Source organism: Pezoporus wallicus, unplaced genomic scaffold (assembly GCF_028554395.1).
Source record: "Pezoporus wallicus isolate ANWC-B61680 ecotype Strahan unplaced genomic scaffold, APGP_CSIRO_Pwel_v1 contig_12044, whole genome shotgun sequence".
NCBI lineage: Eukaryota > Metazoa > Chordata > Aves > Psittaciformes > Psittacidae > Pezoporus > Pezoporus wallicus.
Genome location: NW_026642180.1, coordinates 34989 through 53757, shown reverse-complemented (window position 1 = coordinate 53757; position 18769 = coordinate 34989). Strand labels below are relative to the sequence as shown.

The following is an 18769-nucleotide window of genomic DNA, read 5'->3' as shown; positions in this document are numbered from 1 at the left end:
TCCCAGTCCCTGCCTTTGCCTTCTGTAACTTGAGCAGTGTGGCTGGAACTCTTGCTGGGGAAGACTGAGGCAGAAAGGTCACTGAGTAACTCAGCCTTCTCTGGGGTAACTAGGCCTCTCATTTCCTTCTAGAGAGGGCCTGCATTTTCCTCAGTCGTCCTTTTATAGATCATAAATGACTTGCCAAAGGCCACACAGCACATCATCTGTAGATGTCCTGGTGGGACACAAGAAGTCAGGCCAGCAATACCCGCAGGCCCTGCAGAGCTGTCGTGCCTGGTCCGTGCTCATTTTCTCCCCATTTTGGGGTGCTGTCGGTCCTGTTTCTCTTTCTGGATGTATCTGGGACAAATTCTAACATTCCACCACCAAGGCAAAGCCAGTTTGAGTTTAAAGGCAACCATGGGCGAAACCGGGCATGTAGGAAGCAGCTTGAGACGCTGGAGGCGAGGAGGCTGGCAGAGGCAGCAGTGTGAGTGTGTGCATGTGTGTGTGTTTTCCTTACAGCTCTGTTGAACAGTTCCCCCCTCTGCTCCAACACACAGGAATACTCCCCATTGTGTTCACCAAAAAGCACCTTTTACAATGATGTTGGGTTCCAATGGCCTCACCGTGTGTAACCAGGAGTAGCTACAAGGGGGTTTGTTGCATCCCCAACACTGCTTCAGCTCCCTCCAGTCCTCCTCCCAGAGCTTGGACCTATGGGGATTTCATCCCAAGGGTGACCATGTCCCATTCTCAAAGGCATTGCCCTCAGCGTGGCGCTCCCAGTCCCGCTTAGGAAAGCCCAAGCATGGCTTTCAGAGTGAATGTGCAGGATGTGAAAGTCCAGATTTAGACCCCATGGTAGCACAAGGACAAAAAAAAGAGCAGTGCACAGCACTGGTGTAAAGCTGTTGTAAGTTACTACCCAATTGGTATTATGGGGTTGTCCAGAGAAGCTGTGGCTGCCCCATCCCTGGCAGTGTTCAAGGCCAAGTTGGATACAGGGGCTTGGAGCAAGCTGCTCTAATGGAAGGTGTCCCTGCCAGTGGCAGGGGTTGGAACTGGATGAGCTTTAAGGTCCCTTCCAACCCAAGCCATTCCATAATTCTGTGATTCTATGATTGGAGCTGGTTTCCCCCTGCCCAAGCAGTTGTGTTCAGCTGCTGTCATTGCTTCATTTATGGGTTTTTCTTGCAGGAAGCTATAGTGTTTATTTAGGTGGGCAAGAGCATTCATTCTCTGCCTTGTCCTGGAGAGTCACTGGGGACTTAGGATAATTCCCAGCCTCACTTGTAACAACACGACTGCAAAGGGCTCTGTCCCTCCTTGCTCACGGAGCCTGACAGCTTCTGAGCCCTCTCCCTCCTTGTGTCTTGCAGTCCAACAAGGTTCCTGTTGTGCAGCCATCGCACGGCGTCCACCCGCTCACCCCGCTCATCCCTTACAGCAACGACCATTTCAGCCACGGCTCCCACTCGCCCCACTTGCCCGCTGACATCAACCAGAAGCAAGGTAATGGCACCACTGGGGACCTGCATGATGGGAGGGGGGACAGTGCTGGGGACCACTGAGACCAAGGCTGTCACCATCCTGCTCCCAAATCAATGGGAGAAGACAAGAGCTTTGGTGAGCTGGGGCAGTGCTCAGCAATAGTTTATTTAGCTCATTGGTAATGCTTTGTAATCGTGGTCAGGAGGAGTTTGACATCAGAAACCCCAACCCTGCTGATCAAATGTGCTCAGTTCTCTGTGCAAGCTGTCCTGTAGCCTGGGACCAGACCAGAGCCTGCAAGGTGATGCGTAAGAGTCAACCAGAAAATGGAAAGTAATCTTTCCTTTGACTCATACCCAAACTGTTGTCAGGTTGTCATTTTGAGAAAATAAATGCTTGAAACAGGAAATATTTTGACTAAATAGGATGGGTGTCTGATAGCTGCCTGGATTGTTACATGTGTGTGTCTGTAGCCACACGTTATGTGGTTGTCACACAGTTTGGCTCTTTGGGTTCCTGTGCGAGTGCAGGACACGTCAATTGGCTCGTGAGGCTGCAAAGGAAAGTACAGTAGGTCGAGGTTAATTCACTGTGAATTATAGGTATGTGCACAGGAATCCACCCCAGCCCATTGTTCTTCGTGGGTTACTGGCAAGCTGAGTGTAAAATCAAACCTTACATTACAATCAAAAATCTCAACCTTACATTAGTGCAACAGGATCTTTCAACATCTGTTCAGATTACGCAGGTTTCTGCACAAACTTGGTCTTGATTTCAGGTGAAAGCAAGTGAATTCATGGGTTTGTGTCAGACTACATTCAGGAAGGGATTCAGGGTCCATCACAGCCCAGAAATCAGTGTGAAAACAGAGGCATAAAGTGAACAGCTGTGATCTGGGCAAAGGCAAAGGTTTGGATCCAAACTATCCCAGAGATAATCAGCTTCAGTGAGTTAATATCACTGATAAAAGAGTGGGGATTGAGGATGCTCCTGGCTGGAGGACAGGCTGAATTATCCCTGGTCTGAATGCAGAGGTCATGTCCTGGACTTGTCAGGGATGCTGATGGGGAGGATTTAGGTCCAGTGTAAGAGATACCCAGGTACATCCTGGTTTTCTTTCCAGTCTCCCCTTTCCTGTTTACCCTGTACATTTACAGGGGCGGGGGGAGTCTGTCCATCCCAGAGACATCCCCAGTCCTGTTTGTGAAGAGGTTCAGACAATTGTCCTCAGCTGGGACCTGTCTCTGGGGTGCAGCTTGCTAACTTTGCATGCCCCATCCCTGCACTGCTGGGTTGAAGGTTTCCTTCCCCACTCATCTTGGATGTGTCCCATCCCTGAAATACCCCCCATTATCAGCCAGTGCAAGCACTTGCGAGTCACCATCTACTCATTCTCACAGCATCCCTTTAAAGTACTTCACAGTAGCCCAAGGACACGCAGACAAGGAAGTACAAGCAGGATCTTCTGAGTCAGTGGCTGGTGCCCAGCCACTGGGCTAGCGAGAAGAACTGGTGCTCTGGCTCACACAACTTGTTGGAGGTGCAAATACCAGGAAATCTTGGCAGCTGCCTAATGTGGAGGCTGGATTTGTCTGACCTTCAGTGGGCTGCTGCATCCCACTTAAGCACAGCTGTACATAAATCTCATGCTATTCATCTTCCTTTCAATTTGATTATGTATTTATTTTAGTTGCCTCCTAATAAGATGCTTGGAATCTGCTGGTGTCATTCCTAAATCATAATTTATCATTAATACACCCAGGAGAATAATCCAGGCTTAAACTGCTTGCAGCTACTCACCCATTTATCCAGTGCATTTATTGCTCAGGACAGCTGCTGGACAATCTCTGTACATGATATTTGCTCAGAGGCTCTGTAGCTGCCAGCATTACAGGATGCTGCACAAGAGCTCAGCTCCAGTTTCCAGTCTGGTGCTTATCTGGAGGCTCCTTTGCTGGTTGTCTGAGTCCCACCCGCAGCCCCCAGGCTGTTTTCAAGTCCAAATAGGAGCTGTGGCTGTCTCCTCTGGCCATGCCACCCGTGCCAGCAGCTTTGAAGATCACACAGGGATTCCCCGTGTGAAGGGTGAATTCCCAGTTGGCACCGTACCCACCTCCACTCTTCCTTGGCACCCACAGAGCTCGTGAAATGATTGCTTTGAGCAAGGACTTATGGTATAGAATCGAGATAGCAGAGGTGCTGCTGGAGCATCCCCACTGGCCACTCCTAGGGGGTCCTAGGGATGACTGATGGGAAGGAAGGTGATGACTGAAAGGGGTGTAGGAATGGCTTTGACCATCAGTTATGCCCCTGAAGAGGCAGTCTGGAAGGGCACGGGGATGTCTGGAGTCCATCAGATCCTTACCAAAGCAAGCTGCTGCTTGGCTTCAGGGTAGCCCGGAGCAGGGATGCTGCTTGTGCAGGAGCAGACCTGCCTTCTCCATCACATTATGAGTGTTTGTGATTCTGCAGCAACACGGCTGACCCAGCACATCCCCCCAGAGAGAACCACAGCAATAAAAAGGGCAATTACAATATCCTGCTGCTTGCAGACACCTATTTCACATGCATTCCCTGCTGCCCACGAGTGCCCGTAGATGGAGCAGTCAGGGGGTCAGGAGCCGTTTGGGTCAGCTGGGGTGCATGGTGCTGGGTCCAGCTCACCTCCTTTTCCCTTCTCCCTTCTTCCAGGGGTGCACCGTCCATCCCAGACCTCAGACATCCCCGGATTTTATCCCCTCCCTCCCGGTGGAGTCGGACAGATCACGCCGTCGATGGGATGGTGAGTGTAGGGGCTCAGCCCCAGCCCTACTGGCTGCTCCATGCAAGGAACAAATGTGCAGCCATTCTCTGTAACCTCCACGGTGCTTTCACCCTTCTCCATCCCTCCCGTATGCTGCATGGTGGGGAGCAGGATTTAGAGTTGTTTTAAAGACATCTCTGGAGAGGCTGAAGGCTTTGTCCCAGCTGGAGTATGCTTGAAGCAGGGTTACAACCTGCCTGATTCAGAACTGTCTGCTGCCTTACATCTATCTGCCTGTGCGGATTAGGAAACCCAGGGAGAGCTTTCTACCCACCTCTCTTAATCACACAAAAGCCTCTCTTTTTAAGTAGGAGGTAATTTTCTCCTCACTGGGGTTTTCAGCACAAACAGTGCTTTCCTTGAGCATGCCACTGGCACAGTGTAATCCAGTGGGATGCTGCATCCGCTCAGCCACAGTGCTTCTCAGGGTCTGACACACAGCGGAGCCCATTGAGAAACCTGCCCCAGGGACATGAGTTAAAAATGCATCAGTTTGTGCTCTGTGGTCATTGCCCCTGGCTTTTGTCACCCTGATGGTAAGGACATGGAGAGAGCTGGTCTGGTTACTCTTCAGGTGAATTTTCATGCCCATCAGTGACACAGGGGCCTTGTAGAAGCTTGTGGGGAGCTTGGTGGCTGCAGGCAGTGATTTGGGGTGGCCAGGACAGGGGGAGAATATGGAGAAGGTGACTGTGGGGCAGGCAGATCCCCAGCAAAGCCCAGCAGAGACCTCCAGGTACAAGCAGGTATTGCAGAATGGGAGAGGCGAAGCGTATTAAAACACAAAGTAAAATGTTAGCTTTTTGGTTTGTTTTGTTTGTGAATCTCATGTTCCAGATATTTAACCACAAGGAAACAGAGGCTGAGGCCTTTGATACGGAGCTTGGCTTCAAAGAGATTACATTTTGCCTTCTGTGCTAAATCTGCTACTCTTGGGCGATGATTTAACTCCTCACACGATGTGATTCATCCTCAGGAAAAACAAGTACTGGGGTGACTGTGCTGTAACATGAAAGCAAGAGTTTGGGGTGAGGAAGGAGACTGTTTGCCAAATGCAGGGTCCACTCGTGGGGTGGGATGCTGTTGGGGGCAGCCCTGGGAAGGAAGCCTGGTTTGCACAGGTTGGTTGCTTGGTGTGAGAGGGGTTTTGTATTGCTGAGAGCTACTCTAGCATTGCAGGGGTTTGGCATCCTCAAGCAACCTCGTCAGACACGTTCAGGAGTGACTAATAGAGCAGATACAGTAAAGCAGCCAACGGCCTGGTGGAGCAGAGAGCAGCACCTCAAAGCACACGTGTCTATAACAGAGCCTTTGCTTACCCCTTTGCCTGCCCCAGATTTATGGAGAGAGCCCCAAAACCACTCCTGATGTGCCCAGTGCTCAGCTGAGGCTCACTGTGGTTGGGTGCAGAAGCACCAAAGCATAGAAGGGTTGTGGCAGCACTGACCCCCATGCAGCAGGCAGCAGGGGCTGAGTGCAGGATGGTTGTGCTGGGGATGCTTTAGCCGGTGCCATGTGCAGGAAGCAGCTTTTCCTCCAGGATCTGCTCAGAAATGGGGTTTGTTCTCACTGAGCACTCAGGAGGAGGAGCTGCAGTCACCCTCTGTAATTAACTGGGATGACAGTCAGATAAAAGCCTCCAAGTCCAGTCAGGTGAGTTTTGCTCACGGGAGCCTGGCAGCAAACATCACCCAGGAGCCTGTGAACCATGTCCCTCACCCGCTCCAAGCAGTGCCAATGCCACTGCAGCCCTTCCATGCCCATCCCATGTCTTTTTCCCCTCCTATCACCGGGTGACACAGCCGTAATCACGCATTCCCAACCATTAGGGACTGGTTTAGCCCTTGCATTCATTTGCACGTCAGACTCAGGCTGGATGAAGCCGCCAGTGCCCTTTTCTATCCCTGCATCCCAGCTCTGCAGTACCGTGTGTCGCTTCTGGATGAGTTCCGAGTGTTTTCTCAGCCCTGGGGCAGCCGCCTTTGACTTCAAAGGGTGTTTCAGCTTCCCGATGCTGGGTAGCACTTGGCTGTTTGTTGGGGTGTTTATACCCGCCGACATCTAAGGGGTGGGAGAGGGCTTCTGCCTGGCAGGGTGTAAACACAGCCTTTCCTGCACACAGATCCGCTCAAGCCAAGACACAGCAGCTCCCGGAGCAGCACAAACAGAAACCCTCCTCCCCAGCAAAGCTCAAGGGCCTGTCGTTATTCCTCTTCAGGGCAGAAACTATCTTTAGCCCTGAAAAATCCCTGGCATCCAGGAGCTCGTTGCAAGGCACTGCACTTAATGATAATGGGCTTTTTTTATTGCTTGTTAGAGCTGAAAATAGCCGATGCTGGTCTTAAGCACAGCTTTATGCAGGCTGGCTGGAGGGAGCATGAGCATGAGCATGGATTTAAGCACCTCATCGTGCCCTCCTTGGTCACCCCAGTTTCTATGCACAGTTTTAGGCTGGGAGCATCTTCTGTCAGGTTTGCAGAACAAGCCTGGGTGTTTTTGAGCTATCTCCGTATGAAAACAAGGGGGGTTCCCTCACTGGGAACAACAAGGAACTTCCTGCATAGTTATTTTACTACCTCAGGAATAATTCCCAGCTCCAGTCTGGTACATGCCTGGTCCCCAGTATGAAATGGCTTTGAAAAGAAAGGTAGGACTGAGGTTTTGGTGTGTTTAAAAATGATGGGCATCCTTAAAATGATGCACTGGGGAAATCAGAGCATTTATAAAGCACGGGCAAGGTGCTTACTCTCCATTCCTGTCCTTGGGCATCCTCCCAGTGCAGCCCATGACCATGCAGTCTCTTGTGCACCACACAGAGAGAGGCTCTGACCACGCTTTAGGGTTTTTTGGTCTAACTGTGGTCTTTTAAGCAACTCCTTCTGTATGGTAGCCACATGTCCTAATCCTTCAGCACACCTCTGCATTTTGCGTGTTAACAGGATAAGCTCAGTGCTGCAGTTACTGCATCAGGGATGGAGGGGGGGGTCATTTGGATCCGAGCTTTGCAGGGAGGCCCAGCTTCTCCCAAAATAAAGCCCAAATCCTGCGCCTTAAAGCCCAGGGGACACCAGGAGCATCCCACCAGTCAGAGCTGGGGCATCGGTGCTCCAAGTCCCCTTAGCAAAGAGAATCTTTAGGAGACACCACGTAGCTGTGGGTACTTTATAGACTCTTTCTTCCTGATCCCAGGCAGAGCCAGTCTGTCTATCCGCTCCCGTCATGTGGATTTAGGCAGCCGTATTCGTCAGCGCTTTCTGCTGGGGCTTCTTTCTCCAGGTGAGTATGAGCTGTGTGAGACAGGGCAGCAGCTCGGCCCTGCTCGCAGCTTGCAGTGTGTGCAATGGAGCTTGCAGCAGACCACGGCCACACGCTTCCCGTGGCAGCCATGGGAAGAGAAGGAGGTTTTAGGCATTGTCTGGTCCAAAGGGTGCACAGGGGAACATGGAGCATCCCAGGAGGATGCAGTGACTGAGGTTTAATCAGCAGAAACCCCTGTCTTCAGCTCACCATTGGGAAAATGGGGTGAAATCCATTGCTCAGGATTTTGCTCCTTGTCACAATCCTAAGCCTGAATATACCCCTGCTGCCACACCACTGAGTTTTGCTCTGCGGGGACTGATCTGTGTTACTTGCTCTGAGCCTTTGAAGCAGGACAGGCAGCGGGCAGTGATCTGCTGTCCTCCCATCAGCACAAGTCAGCTCTCTGAGACTGAAGTGCAGCTTCCACCTTCCCCATCCCATCATCAGGCAGAGAGCATGGGCTGGACCCTGCACATGGGAAGGGGTCAGCAGGAGGTGACCATGTCACTGCCTTGCTTTTCCCTGCAAGGACGTGGCCCTGCAGCACAACCTGCCTTAAATAGTGGGTGGGTTGAGCCACGTAGCAAAGCACCATTCATACTGCAAGTTTGTGGTCACCCAGGACCAAATACTGCCCTCTGTAAATACACCCAGAGCCCAGCGATGTCCCAGTGAGCAGCACTAGGGATGCCTGTGCACACCACATGTGCTCACACAGCAGCTTTTGCTTCTGCTTTGTGTTGTCCTGAAGAGCCATTAGCGGAGGTTTCCCACAGGAAAACCATGCAAACCCTTAGCCATGCAAAAACCTCCATCCATGCATCCCTGGATCCAGGCAGCCCCTTAGCCCTGCAGCAGAGGTGAGGGACGCTGCCAGCCCTCCTTACTCACTGGGGCATCGCTTTGCCCAGCCTTGATGATGAAGGCTAGAAAGGAGCTAACGGTTCCCTTTGGAGGCCATCAGCCTCCTGAGCCCAGCACAGGAGCTCCTGCTTGCAGGATTTGGGATGGGTTTTGCAGCCCTGCTGCAGCCCTAAAAGTACACCTGGTCAGATAAGGATCAGACTGTGCTGGTGGAGTCAATTAAACAGCTTTTCTTTCTGTGCCAGCATATCTAACGAACAGTTCATCTCCCATGGGCAATTCTGCCATCTCAAGCTGCAGTCATAACGTGGCAAGCTTGGCAAAGCTGGCTGCGCTGGCTTTACCCTCTGAAACTCTCGAGGGAGCTAATGAAGCCTGAAAGCTAGTGAGACCTCTCATGATCTCAGAGCCGTGTTGGTGGAGAGCGTTGCTTAGGGAAGGTGCACCTCCTAGAGTTGCAGTTCGGTTCATGTTCAGACTCATGCTGCTTCTGTTAAAAGAAAGGTGCAGGGTGGTCCTAATCTCTCCCATCCAAACCTGGGTTGAGTTTGTTGTTCCTTTCTGCAGTGCTCATAAGATATTGCAACAACAGAGATCTGAGTAGCTGAAACCACTGGTTGAAAGCACCCTTGATCTCAGTGGGGCTGGCTCCTGATCAGGCTTCCTCATGGCAGCACCCAGACTCTTTCCAGCCTCATTCCACCACTGGGGGCAACCCAGTGCTGGTGGGCAGCTGCCTGCCCTGCACCAGCATCGTAGCACTCACGGGTTTGCTTTCCATGTCCTTTGCTTTCCTGTCTGCTTCTGCCTCGTCAGAGTGCCAGCTCGTGAGACGCCGCTCCGGCTGCCCCAGCATCCCGAGCATTCCCAGCACAGCCCTCCCGGCCAGCTCATCTGCTCTCTGTTGCAGGTTCACTCACCCGCTGATGCTGGGCTCTGGCATGCACACCACCGGCATCCCGCACCCCGCCATCGTGCCCCATTCCGGCAAGCAAGAGATGGAGCACTATGACCGGAACATGTGAGTTCATAGAGTCATGGTTTGGGTTGGAAAGGATCTTAAAGCTCATCTAGTTCCAAACCCCTGCCACGGGCAGGGACACCTTCCACTAGAGCAGCTTGCTCCAAGCCCCTGTGTCCAACCTGGCCTTGAACACTGCCAGGGATGGGGCAGCCACAGCTTCTCTGGGCACCCTGTGCCAGCGCCTCAGCACCCTCACAGGGAAGAGCTTCTGCCTAAGAGCTCATCTCAGTCTCCCCTCTGGCAGGTTAAAGCCATTCCCCTTGGCCTGTCCCTACAGGCCCTTATAAAAAGCCCCTCTCCAGATTTCTTGTCAGCCTTTTTTAGTTATTGGAATACTGTTAGAAGCTCCCCCCCTGAGAAGCTGGAAGTTGAGCCAGCAGGGTTCAACAGCATTAATGCTTTAATACCCATTTAATTTATCACTGTTAATGCTTGCGGGTGGATGAACACTGAGCTCTGCCTGCATCAGGCAGCAGCACGTGTCCAGGGTGCAGATTTCAGGTCCCCCCATCGGGTTGGTTTGGTATTGAGTCTTTAGAGCTTGGTGTCACCAGGCAGCCAGGCTGGAGGCACCTGATGCTCACAACTCCTCCTTTGGTCCTACCAAGGAAACCTCAACCAGAACCAAAGAGAGAGAAGGAAGCCAAGAAGCCCACTATCAAGAAGCCCCTGAATGCTTTCATGTTGTATATGAAAGAAATGCGGGCGAAAGTCATTGCCGAGTGCACCCTGAAAGAGAGCGCCGCCATCAACCAGATCCTGGGGCGGAGGGTAAGGACACGGGGGCTCAGCACCATCACCCCAGTGCAGCATCCCCATCCCTTGCACCTGCTCTTAAGCACGTAACAATCATCTTGCTTTCAAAACCGGCTGCTCTTATCCCTTGAACACATGGAGTCGGATGTGCTCAGGAGCGGGGTGGCCATGGTGGGATGGGCAGTGGGGGGGACAGTGGGGCCATATCTCACTGTCACTTGTCCTTGCAGTGGCACGCGCTGTCCCGAGAGGAGCAGGCCAAGTACTATGAATTGGCTCGCAAGGAACGGCAGCTCCACATGCAGCTCTACCCCGGCTGGTCTGCCAGGGACAACTACGTGAGTGGCTGCTCTGGTCGGGTCCCCTCCCTATGGCATGGGCTGCAGTGACCCGGGGTGGGGGGCTGACAACTGGGGTTTGCCAAACAACCCACCTGTCCCTGGTAATGCCAAAACAGACCAAAACCACCCCAAAAAGGGGACAAAGATGATGCAGAAAGAGCAGAAGTCATGGGGCACCCCCAGCCTGCATTTCCCTGCAGCAGCACAATGTCCCTGCCTCCTTACAAGCACAGAGCAGGAGCTCAGCATCCATATGCAGCTTTGCAGGATCAGTGCTGGATGCTGCTGCCCTCCAGAGCTGCCCTTAGAGAAGCACCAAATGTGGCAACATCTGAAGGGCAGCAGCATCATGACAGCAAGACACCATCATCCTCCAAGATGAAGTACACCCTCCATGGAAATCTCCATCCCATAGCGTCCTTCCTCTTGGCAAGGGCTGGTTCCTCTCTCCAGAAGATGCATCCAGAGGACGGTGGGCTCCAGAGGTGCCCATTGGCTCTCCCAGCACTGGCAAGAAGCTGCTTCGAGTCTTGTGGTTGTCGTAAGAGATGCTTTTCTCTCTGGAGCTCGAGCAGGAAGGAGGAGGAGGAATGTAGGTCACTTGTGCAGCACATGATGCGGATATCAGGCAGGAAATACAGTTGCTCCCACACTGAAGAAAAAGCTCACCGCAGCTCAGAGCTTTCCACCTTCACTCAAACCACAAGAAGTCATAGAGTCAGAGGTCAAAGGCAGCCCTGCGAGCTGCCTGCTCCACACAGGCCAGATTTGCTCCTGTGCTGCTCTGCCCTCATGATAAGCTCATGAGGAGATGAGGGGAATTGTGTGTTGTGAATCAGAGGCAGTTTGGGGAAATAATTGGGGTTTCTTGTTAGTGAGGGGAGCAAGAAGAATGAGAGATCAGTCCAGAGCTGCAAAAAGACTGAAATAGAGAAGCAGTATTTGAATGTTAATTTCTGGGGATTTCCCAGAGCTTTCTTTCCCATTGGAAATGTGGAACACTCCTCCTGGTTATGCTATGGAGCAATTCCTGTTTGGGTGTAAGGTACCACATTAAAGCAGCAGCAGCTTTCCCCAGCAACCCAGTCCAGCCCCAAAACCCATGTGCAGCACCCTCAGTTCAGAGCATGGCCTGACAGCCTTTCCTTTGATTCCCTAGGGTAAAAAGAAGAGACGAACACGGGAAAAGCAGCAAGATTCCAACTCAGGTAAACGTGTGTGGCTTCGGTACCCCTTCACAGGGGATAATCCAAAGCAGTTGTCATGTTTTACCATGTTTCCTTTTATTCTCCCAAGTTAACTAAAGAAATACACATGTATTTAGTTTTTAAGATGCAGCAAATGAACATTTCTGTGACTTTTCCATAGAGAACTTTGAATGAGAACATGGGTAGTATCCATCTCTATGTCTTGCCTGTGAAATGATCATTTCACCTGTTGTGGATTGAAACCCAGCTGCTGGCTGTACACAGCAGGACACTGGTGGTAGCTGTAAGAGGGAGCGTGAGTCCAGCACTGATCAAATGATCACTGACGTGCTGATCAAATCCCATTTACAGCACTAGAGAAAACCATGATGAGCCCTATAATTATACAGTAAAACTGCCACACCTTAGGAAAGGCCATGGAAAATAGCTTTTCCATTAAAACTGGAAGAGGAATGGTGGGGGGCAGAGCAGTAGAATAACCCATGTCTGGGTCTCCTTGGCGCTAACTCTGCTTTCAGCCTGCTTCTGCAATGTTTCCTCCTCTTCTTTTCCATGCACAGTCTGAGCTCACTGGCAGCCCCATTTAGTCACTGCTGGAAAGGCAGGGAGCAGGTAAGGATGCAAACGCAGGGGGCAGGGAACACCTCTGGGATCTGGAAGCTTTTCCAGCCTTAAGAAATGTGAAGAGCCTGCAATTGCCCATATTCCCACAGCTGAAGCCATTTCCCAAACCTTCCCCAGCTGCCAGCACTGATCACTGATACTGCCTAACAATCCCTTTTTTCCAGGAGAGGTTGGTGCTGGCTCCATTCTGTTACAGGAACATGGGTTGTAGTCTGTGACTCGTGTGTTCAAGTGGCTAAAATGATGTTGCCTCTTTTCTTCCTCCTGCTCCTCCTCCTCTTTGTGCCTCTGCCTTGCCCATTCTCCGCCACGCATGCTTCTGTGTTCAGATCCTGCCTCTCCTAAGAAATGCAGAGCTCGCTTTGGCCTCAACCAACAAACGGACTGGTGCGGCCCGTGCAGGTGTGTATCAGCATCTCCTCCTGCTGGGGTGCTCCTGGGCGAGCGGGTTCGGCTCCGTGTGTCCCCCTGCTGCTCCGGCCAGGCGGGATGGGGTTTGCTCTGGTCACCATCAGTTGTTTTCCAAGCTGCCAGGGTCAGGCTGCTCCATGGGGTTTGTACCCAGGCTCCCCAGGGTGATGTTGGTGTGATGCTGTATGTGCTTCTCGGTTGATGGGCTTCCCTGCTCTTAAAAGCTTAGTTCCAGGGTGGAGACCTCTGATGCAGGGTTTTTCATCCCCTATTAGAGTTTATCACATATATAGGATCCTAGGGCCAGCAGTGAGTAGTTAATGGGTTTCTTTTTCCTGTTTATACTGGGGCTAACCATGTATTTCAAGATCCAGTTCTTCTTGATGCTGGACTTTTGCAGTACCCACCATGGGTGGGATGGGAAAGCCTCAAGCAAGGCAGTCTGCAAGTGCCCTGTGCCTCTGGCTTGTAGGGAATGGACATGGCCAGGGGACAGTAAAACTATAGCAAAAGCTGGAAGTAAAGAATTGCTTCATGTGCTTCTGCAGCTTGAAGTGACTGAAATCATTGAGTGCACCCAAATCTGACCATCTGCAGAGTCCCAGCAGTGCTTGGCTACTGGCCTTGCTGGCACGGTGAGCTTAGGTCTGAGCTGCCACCGCATCCCATGCAGCAGCAAACCTCCCTGCTTGCCCTTTATACGCAGGGTAATGTCATCAAACAGCATTTCTTTAACTAATGAAGTCCTTTAACAAGTCACTGAGTGTCCACAGAGGGGTTTTTGGGACCCCATCCCACACGCAGCAATGCCCCATCCTGCAGCACAGAGCACGGCTGCAGCTCTGCGGCAGTTCTCCAGCCTCTGCCTTCACTTCAGCTCTGAATCCAGCATCTCCTCCGCGCTGCTTCCCCATTAACACAGCTGCTGAAGTGCTCCGAGACCTCGGCTTGCTTCTGTGTTTTAACCTTTGCCTCTCAAACCCTGGTCAGTCACAGCTGCTCTGCAATTCCCCTGTACCTGTACTAACTGCTGCTGCTGGCTGAAGGGCTCCGGTCCTGTGTGCTCTGGTCACCTGCAGAGGTGCAGGATTTACTGAGGTTTCCACTCCACCGGGCAGGGACACCTTCCACTAGAGCAGCTTGCCCCAAGCCCCTGTGTCCAACCTGGCCTTGAGCACTGCCAGGGATGGGGCAGCCACAGCTTCTCGGGGCACGCTGTGCCAGTGCCTCAGCACCCTCACAGGGAAGAGCTTCTGCCTAAGAGCTCATCTCAGTCTCCCCTCTGGCAGGTTAAAGCCATTTCCCTTGGCCTGTCCCTACAGGCCCTTGTCCCAAGCCCCTCTCCAGGTTTCCTGCAGCCCCTTTAGGCACTGGAGCTGCTCTCAGGTCTCCCCTTCAGGAGCCTTCTCTTCTCCAGGCTGACCCAGCCTAGCTCCAGAGCAGAGCTGCTCCAGCCCTTAGAGCATCCCAGCTAAACCCCTTTAGCTGTGTAACAGCCACATCAGCCTTAGCCCACTGACTGGTTCATTATCAGCAACCAGATCTGCCTTTTCCCCTTATTACTTTTTAAATCAGATCGTTTGGTATCATCGCTGAAACTCTCCATCCTGCAGCTTCTCCTGGGATGTCTGTGGGAAACAGCTTCTCCTCGGGCTCATCTGCTCTGGGGAATTACAGCCCATGCAGAGTAACCTCCGAGTTCAATACTCGGTTCAGCAGCACTGTCATGTTTCATATCACATTAATTGGGTCACCACGGCTAACAATGATACTGCCAGCAGTAACAGCACTTCCCTTGTTCACAGCCAGTGCAAAGTCATGTTTAATACTGGGCCAGTTAATACATATTCTAACACGGTCTGGGTTTTCATTAGGAAGATCAAAGAAAGGTGTGTGCCCGCATTAGCAACTTCTCCACTTGAGCTGTTTCCCTCAAATGAGACACCGAGGCAGGGAGCAGGGTGGGAGGAGGATGTGCCTTTAGCTGTAAAGTCATTAGTACCATCCCCAGCAGAGGAATTGTTCCCTCGCTGCTGTTACAGTGACATCTTGAGAGCTCTTTTGTTTAAAACTACCCTGAGATGCTGGAGGACCTGTAGCAGGTGAAGGACCTGTCACACCAAGAGAGGGAAACACCAGCTCAGCACAGAGTATGGGAAGGCAGAGTGAGGCCGTGTGAGGGACTGACTGCATGGGCAGGAGGGGTTAAGGTTTAATGGAGTGGTTTGGGGTGGAAGGGACCTCAAAGCTCTTCCAGCTCCAACCCTTGCCACGGGCAGGGACCCCTTCCACTGGAGCAGCTTGCTCCAAGCCCCTGTGTCCAACCTGGCCTTGAACACTGCCAGGGATGGGGCAGCCACAGCTTCTCTGGGCACTCTGTGCCAGCGCCTCAGCACCCTCCTTATTTTGATTTTTATTATTGGTATTATTGGTTTAGGGTTTATTATTGCTTTTATTTTTCTTATTTGGGGGTTTATTAATTTGCTTTTCATTAGACTTGTTATTTTGAATTTTATTATATTAACTTTCTTTTTTATTCATTTTTATTCATGTTATTATTTTCATTTTTATTCATTTTATTCACTTATTCGTCGTTTTATTTTTATTCCTTTATCCTTTATGATATGACTTTTATTACTGTTCTTTTTACTCCGTTCCCCCCCTCCATCCCCGCGCAGTGGCGCCGCTGGGCCGCCATTATGGCGCCGCCTGGTGGTCGCAGCGCAGCACAGCCCCGGCGCCGCACTGAAGGGCGATCCCCGGGCGGGGTGGGGGGGCTGCTGGACTGAGGGGTCCCCATCGCTGTCCTGTGTCTGGTGTATGACCCCGAACTCGGCCTTTATTCACAGATAACTCTCTCCACTGTCCCTAGGAGGAAAAAGAAGTGCATTCGGTACCTACAAGGAGAAGGACGCTGTGCCAGCCCAGTTTCTTCCGATGGAAGTGCTATAGACTCCCCTCCCTCTCCTCTGGACGCACTCCAATGCATCTCCTCTGCTTTCCCTTCAGACAAGCTCGCAGCCCCCGCTGACTCCGCACACAGAGATCACCCCGACCCCTTCCCCGGCTCCGCTCACCTCCAGCCCCCCTCCGGCTCCTCCAGACGGACGCCCACAGAGTCCCCTCCACGCTGCGTGGCCTCCACGGGGACATAGTCCTGCGCCCCCCTCGGGGTACCGGGTACCTCCTTTCAGTGCCCATTGCCAAGGACCAGAGGCCACATTCCCCATCGCACTGTAGAACGTGCAGGGTTAGGACATGGGATGCCTTGAGGATGCTGGAAAACTCCTTTAGTTTTTATTTCTTTTGGGGGGTGGGAGAGGTGTTAAAGATAGAAAAGTGATCTCCAAAACACAAGGTAATGAGAACTTGCCAAGATTTAAAGTGCTGATGAGTAAACAAGCCTTTGTCCCTGCCCTGTGCTGCTTTTCTTTGTTTGGGGGTTTTTGGTTCTTTTACTGCATTATCTCCAGGTATGGTGAGAAGCAGAGCCCACCTCCCCAGCTTGCTGCAGTAGATGGTAGGTGCTATCACTCTAACACTGCCTTTGCTCCCTGCTTCCAAGTGTAGTCCTTCACTCACACATCCCTTGTAGCCGTTCCACCACGGAGCTGGAAAAGCTGGAATAGGAGCAGTTTTAGAAGCTGAAACTCAGTGTAGTGATGCCGGCTTTGATCCGACCAGATAACAGAGAAAAGGAGGGTTTCAGCCGAGGAAGTGAACGTTTCCAAGGTGCTGTTACAGGTAACAGGTCTCATGCAGACGTGTGCCATGAGCATGGCAGAGGGAAAGGGAGCACCGAGCACAGGAGCTGGACCAGCCCCTGGCAGGGCTGAGGACCCATCGCTCACTGCAGGGGCTGTGCAGGGGCTCCCCTGCTAACAGAGGCTGTCCTCTGTAGATCATGGTCACGGCTCCCTGGATGCTGGGTAAAGCCTAAAAGTCCTCCTGGAGCTCCCTCCCCAGCACAGTCCAGCAGCTCCTGCTCCAGGCACCCTCAGAGCCCTTCTGTTGATGCTTTGGTGGATAACTTCATAAAATCCCCTTCCTCTGCTTTTGGATCTGCACAAGATCCTCCCTCCACCCTCAGGACGATGCCAAAGGTTCAGTGTGTCCTCTCCAGCTTGAAAACCTTCACCACTTCCTGGTGTTCTATTTATGTTTGAGCTTGACCAACACAACCCCGCTCTGGCCGGGCTGAGATCAACCTGACCCCATCTCAAGCCCAGATGAATCCAATTACTTCTTGATTTCCTTTGGGTGTACAGGCTCCCCCCACCCAATCCAGCCCAAATCATCCCCTCCTTGAAAGAGATTCCAGACCAGTGAAGGGATAAATAACACCACACAGAGGGAGAGGGGGGGCTGGTTTTTGTCCTTACTGGGGTTTAAAGTCCTGAACACAAATTATGTAGTAATATTATTGTAGAACTGCAGAAATTTATGACCTTTATAATGTACAAAAATATTTTTATATTGTTTTTCTTAATGCAAAAAAAAAAGCCACAAACCCAAATTTTTTACATTGGACTAAACAGAACTTTTTGAACCAGTTTATGCCTCAAAGATTGAAAAGGATTAGTCTGTAGAACAGCTTTGGGTTTGTTCCCTTTATTTAGGTAGTTTGGCTTTAGAGTAGCATAGAGTTGGGTTTAAGTCCAGTCTTAGTTTAGATCTGAACCTGTCGCTTTATTCCTCTCCTGTGTAAATGTAACTTCAGAAGCACTGAATGAAAGCTCCTGCACAAACCTGAACAGGATGAAGTCATTTTAGCGGTTGAAAGAATCGTTTTAAAGCTTGAAAGAGACATTTTAACCCTTAGGGAAGCAGCATTACCTGACCCCATGCCTGCCGTACATTGGGCGATGCACTGATGGTGCTCGGAGGGGTGGTTAGGTCTGGAGCTCCATGCTCTGGTTTACATTACTATGCCAGCTTAGACAAGCAGGCACCAGTGTTGAACAAGGAGCTGCTGCTCAGACTCTTCCCAGACCACCCCCCGAAGTCTCTTTTTATCACTTGTATTTAAAACACACCCAAAACTTGCTTTACAGAACAACAGCGATGGCTCAGCTCATGCCTGTCACTGAGACCTGCAGTGTATGGGGCTGTCAGAGCATCAGCCCCTGCCAACGCCACAGAGGACAAAGCAGCCTCAGTGGCGTAGCTTAACCCAGCACTGGTGTAAAACTGTTGTAAGTTACTACCCAGTTGGTATTATGGGGTTGTCCAGAGAAGCTGTGGCTGCCCCCTCCCTGGCAGTGTTCAAGGCCAGGGGCTTGGAGCAAGCTGCTCTAGTGGAAGGTGTCCTTGCCAGTGGCAGGGGATGGAACTGGAGGAGCTTTAAGGTCCCTTCCAACACAAACCAGGCTGGGATTCTATAAAACAAGTTAGCACCAGAGGCAGGAATAAGAGAGAAAGCAAATGGGCATAAATAAGACCAGTGGGAACTGAGGGGCAAGCCCCAGACCTATTAACCTGCATCCCTAGCCAAGGAGCAGCCCTCACCCCTGTCAGCTCACCAGGGCTTTCACGTGCCGATTCCAAGGCTGCTTTGGTCAGTCTCCACAGGGGCTCAGGGCCCATCCCTACAGCAGCCTCCTCTAAGCCTCTTTATCCCATCTAATTCCCACCCAGTCCTCACAGTGAATCCCACTGCCCCTGGCAGCACCTCCACACACAACCCGAAGCAGCTATACCTGCTTTTCCGAGCTCATGCTTGCTCCACATGGGCACAGTGAGAGCTGCCCTCTGCTCCTAAGTGCTGCAGGCTAAGCTCAGACTGCCTCTCGGTGCCCTGCAGCACATTCAGTTTAGGCTGGTGTAACTGAGAACAAGAGTTCAGAGCTTCCAAAACACACGAGATAAGAGACCATGAAGCTGCCCATTGCCAAGACAAAACAGTGACTAAGAGCTGTCCCCAACACCAAAACAAAGTTACCTTGACTAATATCAGAAAGTG

At 51.6% G+C, this 18769-nt stretch overlaps 1 protein-coding gene across 7 annotated transcripts in view; it reads left to right on the top strand.

Annotated features, from left to right (window-relative positions):
- The window catches only part of TCF7 (transcription factor 7), a 61373-nt gene extending 45150 nt beyond the window's left edge, over nt 1-16223 (top strand). The window contains exons 4-12 of one of the 7 annotated variants that reach the window (XM_057428183.1): nt 1365-1497; nt 4168-4258; nt 7469-7555; nt 9354-9464; nt 10076-10238; nt 10454-10561; nt 11724-11772; nt 12726-12798; nt 15680-16223. In XM_057428183.1, the coding sequence (XP_057284166.1) occupies nt 1365-1497; nt 4168-4258; nt 7469-7555; nt 9354-9464; nt 10076-10238; nt 10454-10561; nt 11724-11772; nt 12726-12798; nt 15680-15962 (1098 nt within the window). In that variant the 3' untranslated portion in view covers nt 15963-16223. Of the gene's footprint in view, nt 1-1364; nt 1498-4167; nt 4259-7468; nt 7556-9353; nt 9465-10075; nt 10239-10453; nt 10562-11723; nt 11773-12725; nt 12799-13355; nt 13381-15656 lie in introns of those variants that run through there. The other 6 variants (XM_057428188.1, XM_057428185.1, XM_057428184.1 and 3 more) reach the window with 6 other exon arrangements.
- Nucleotides 16224-18769: the final 2546 nt, after the last annotated feature.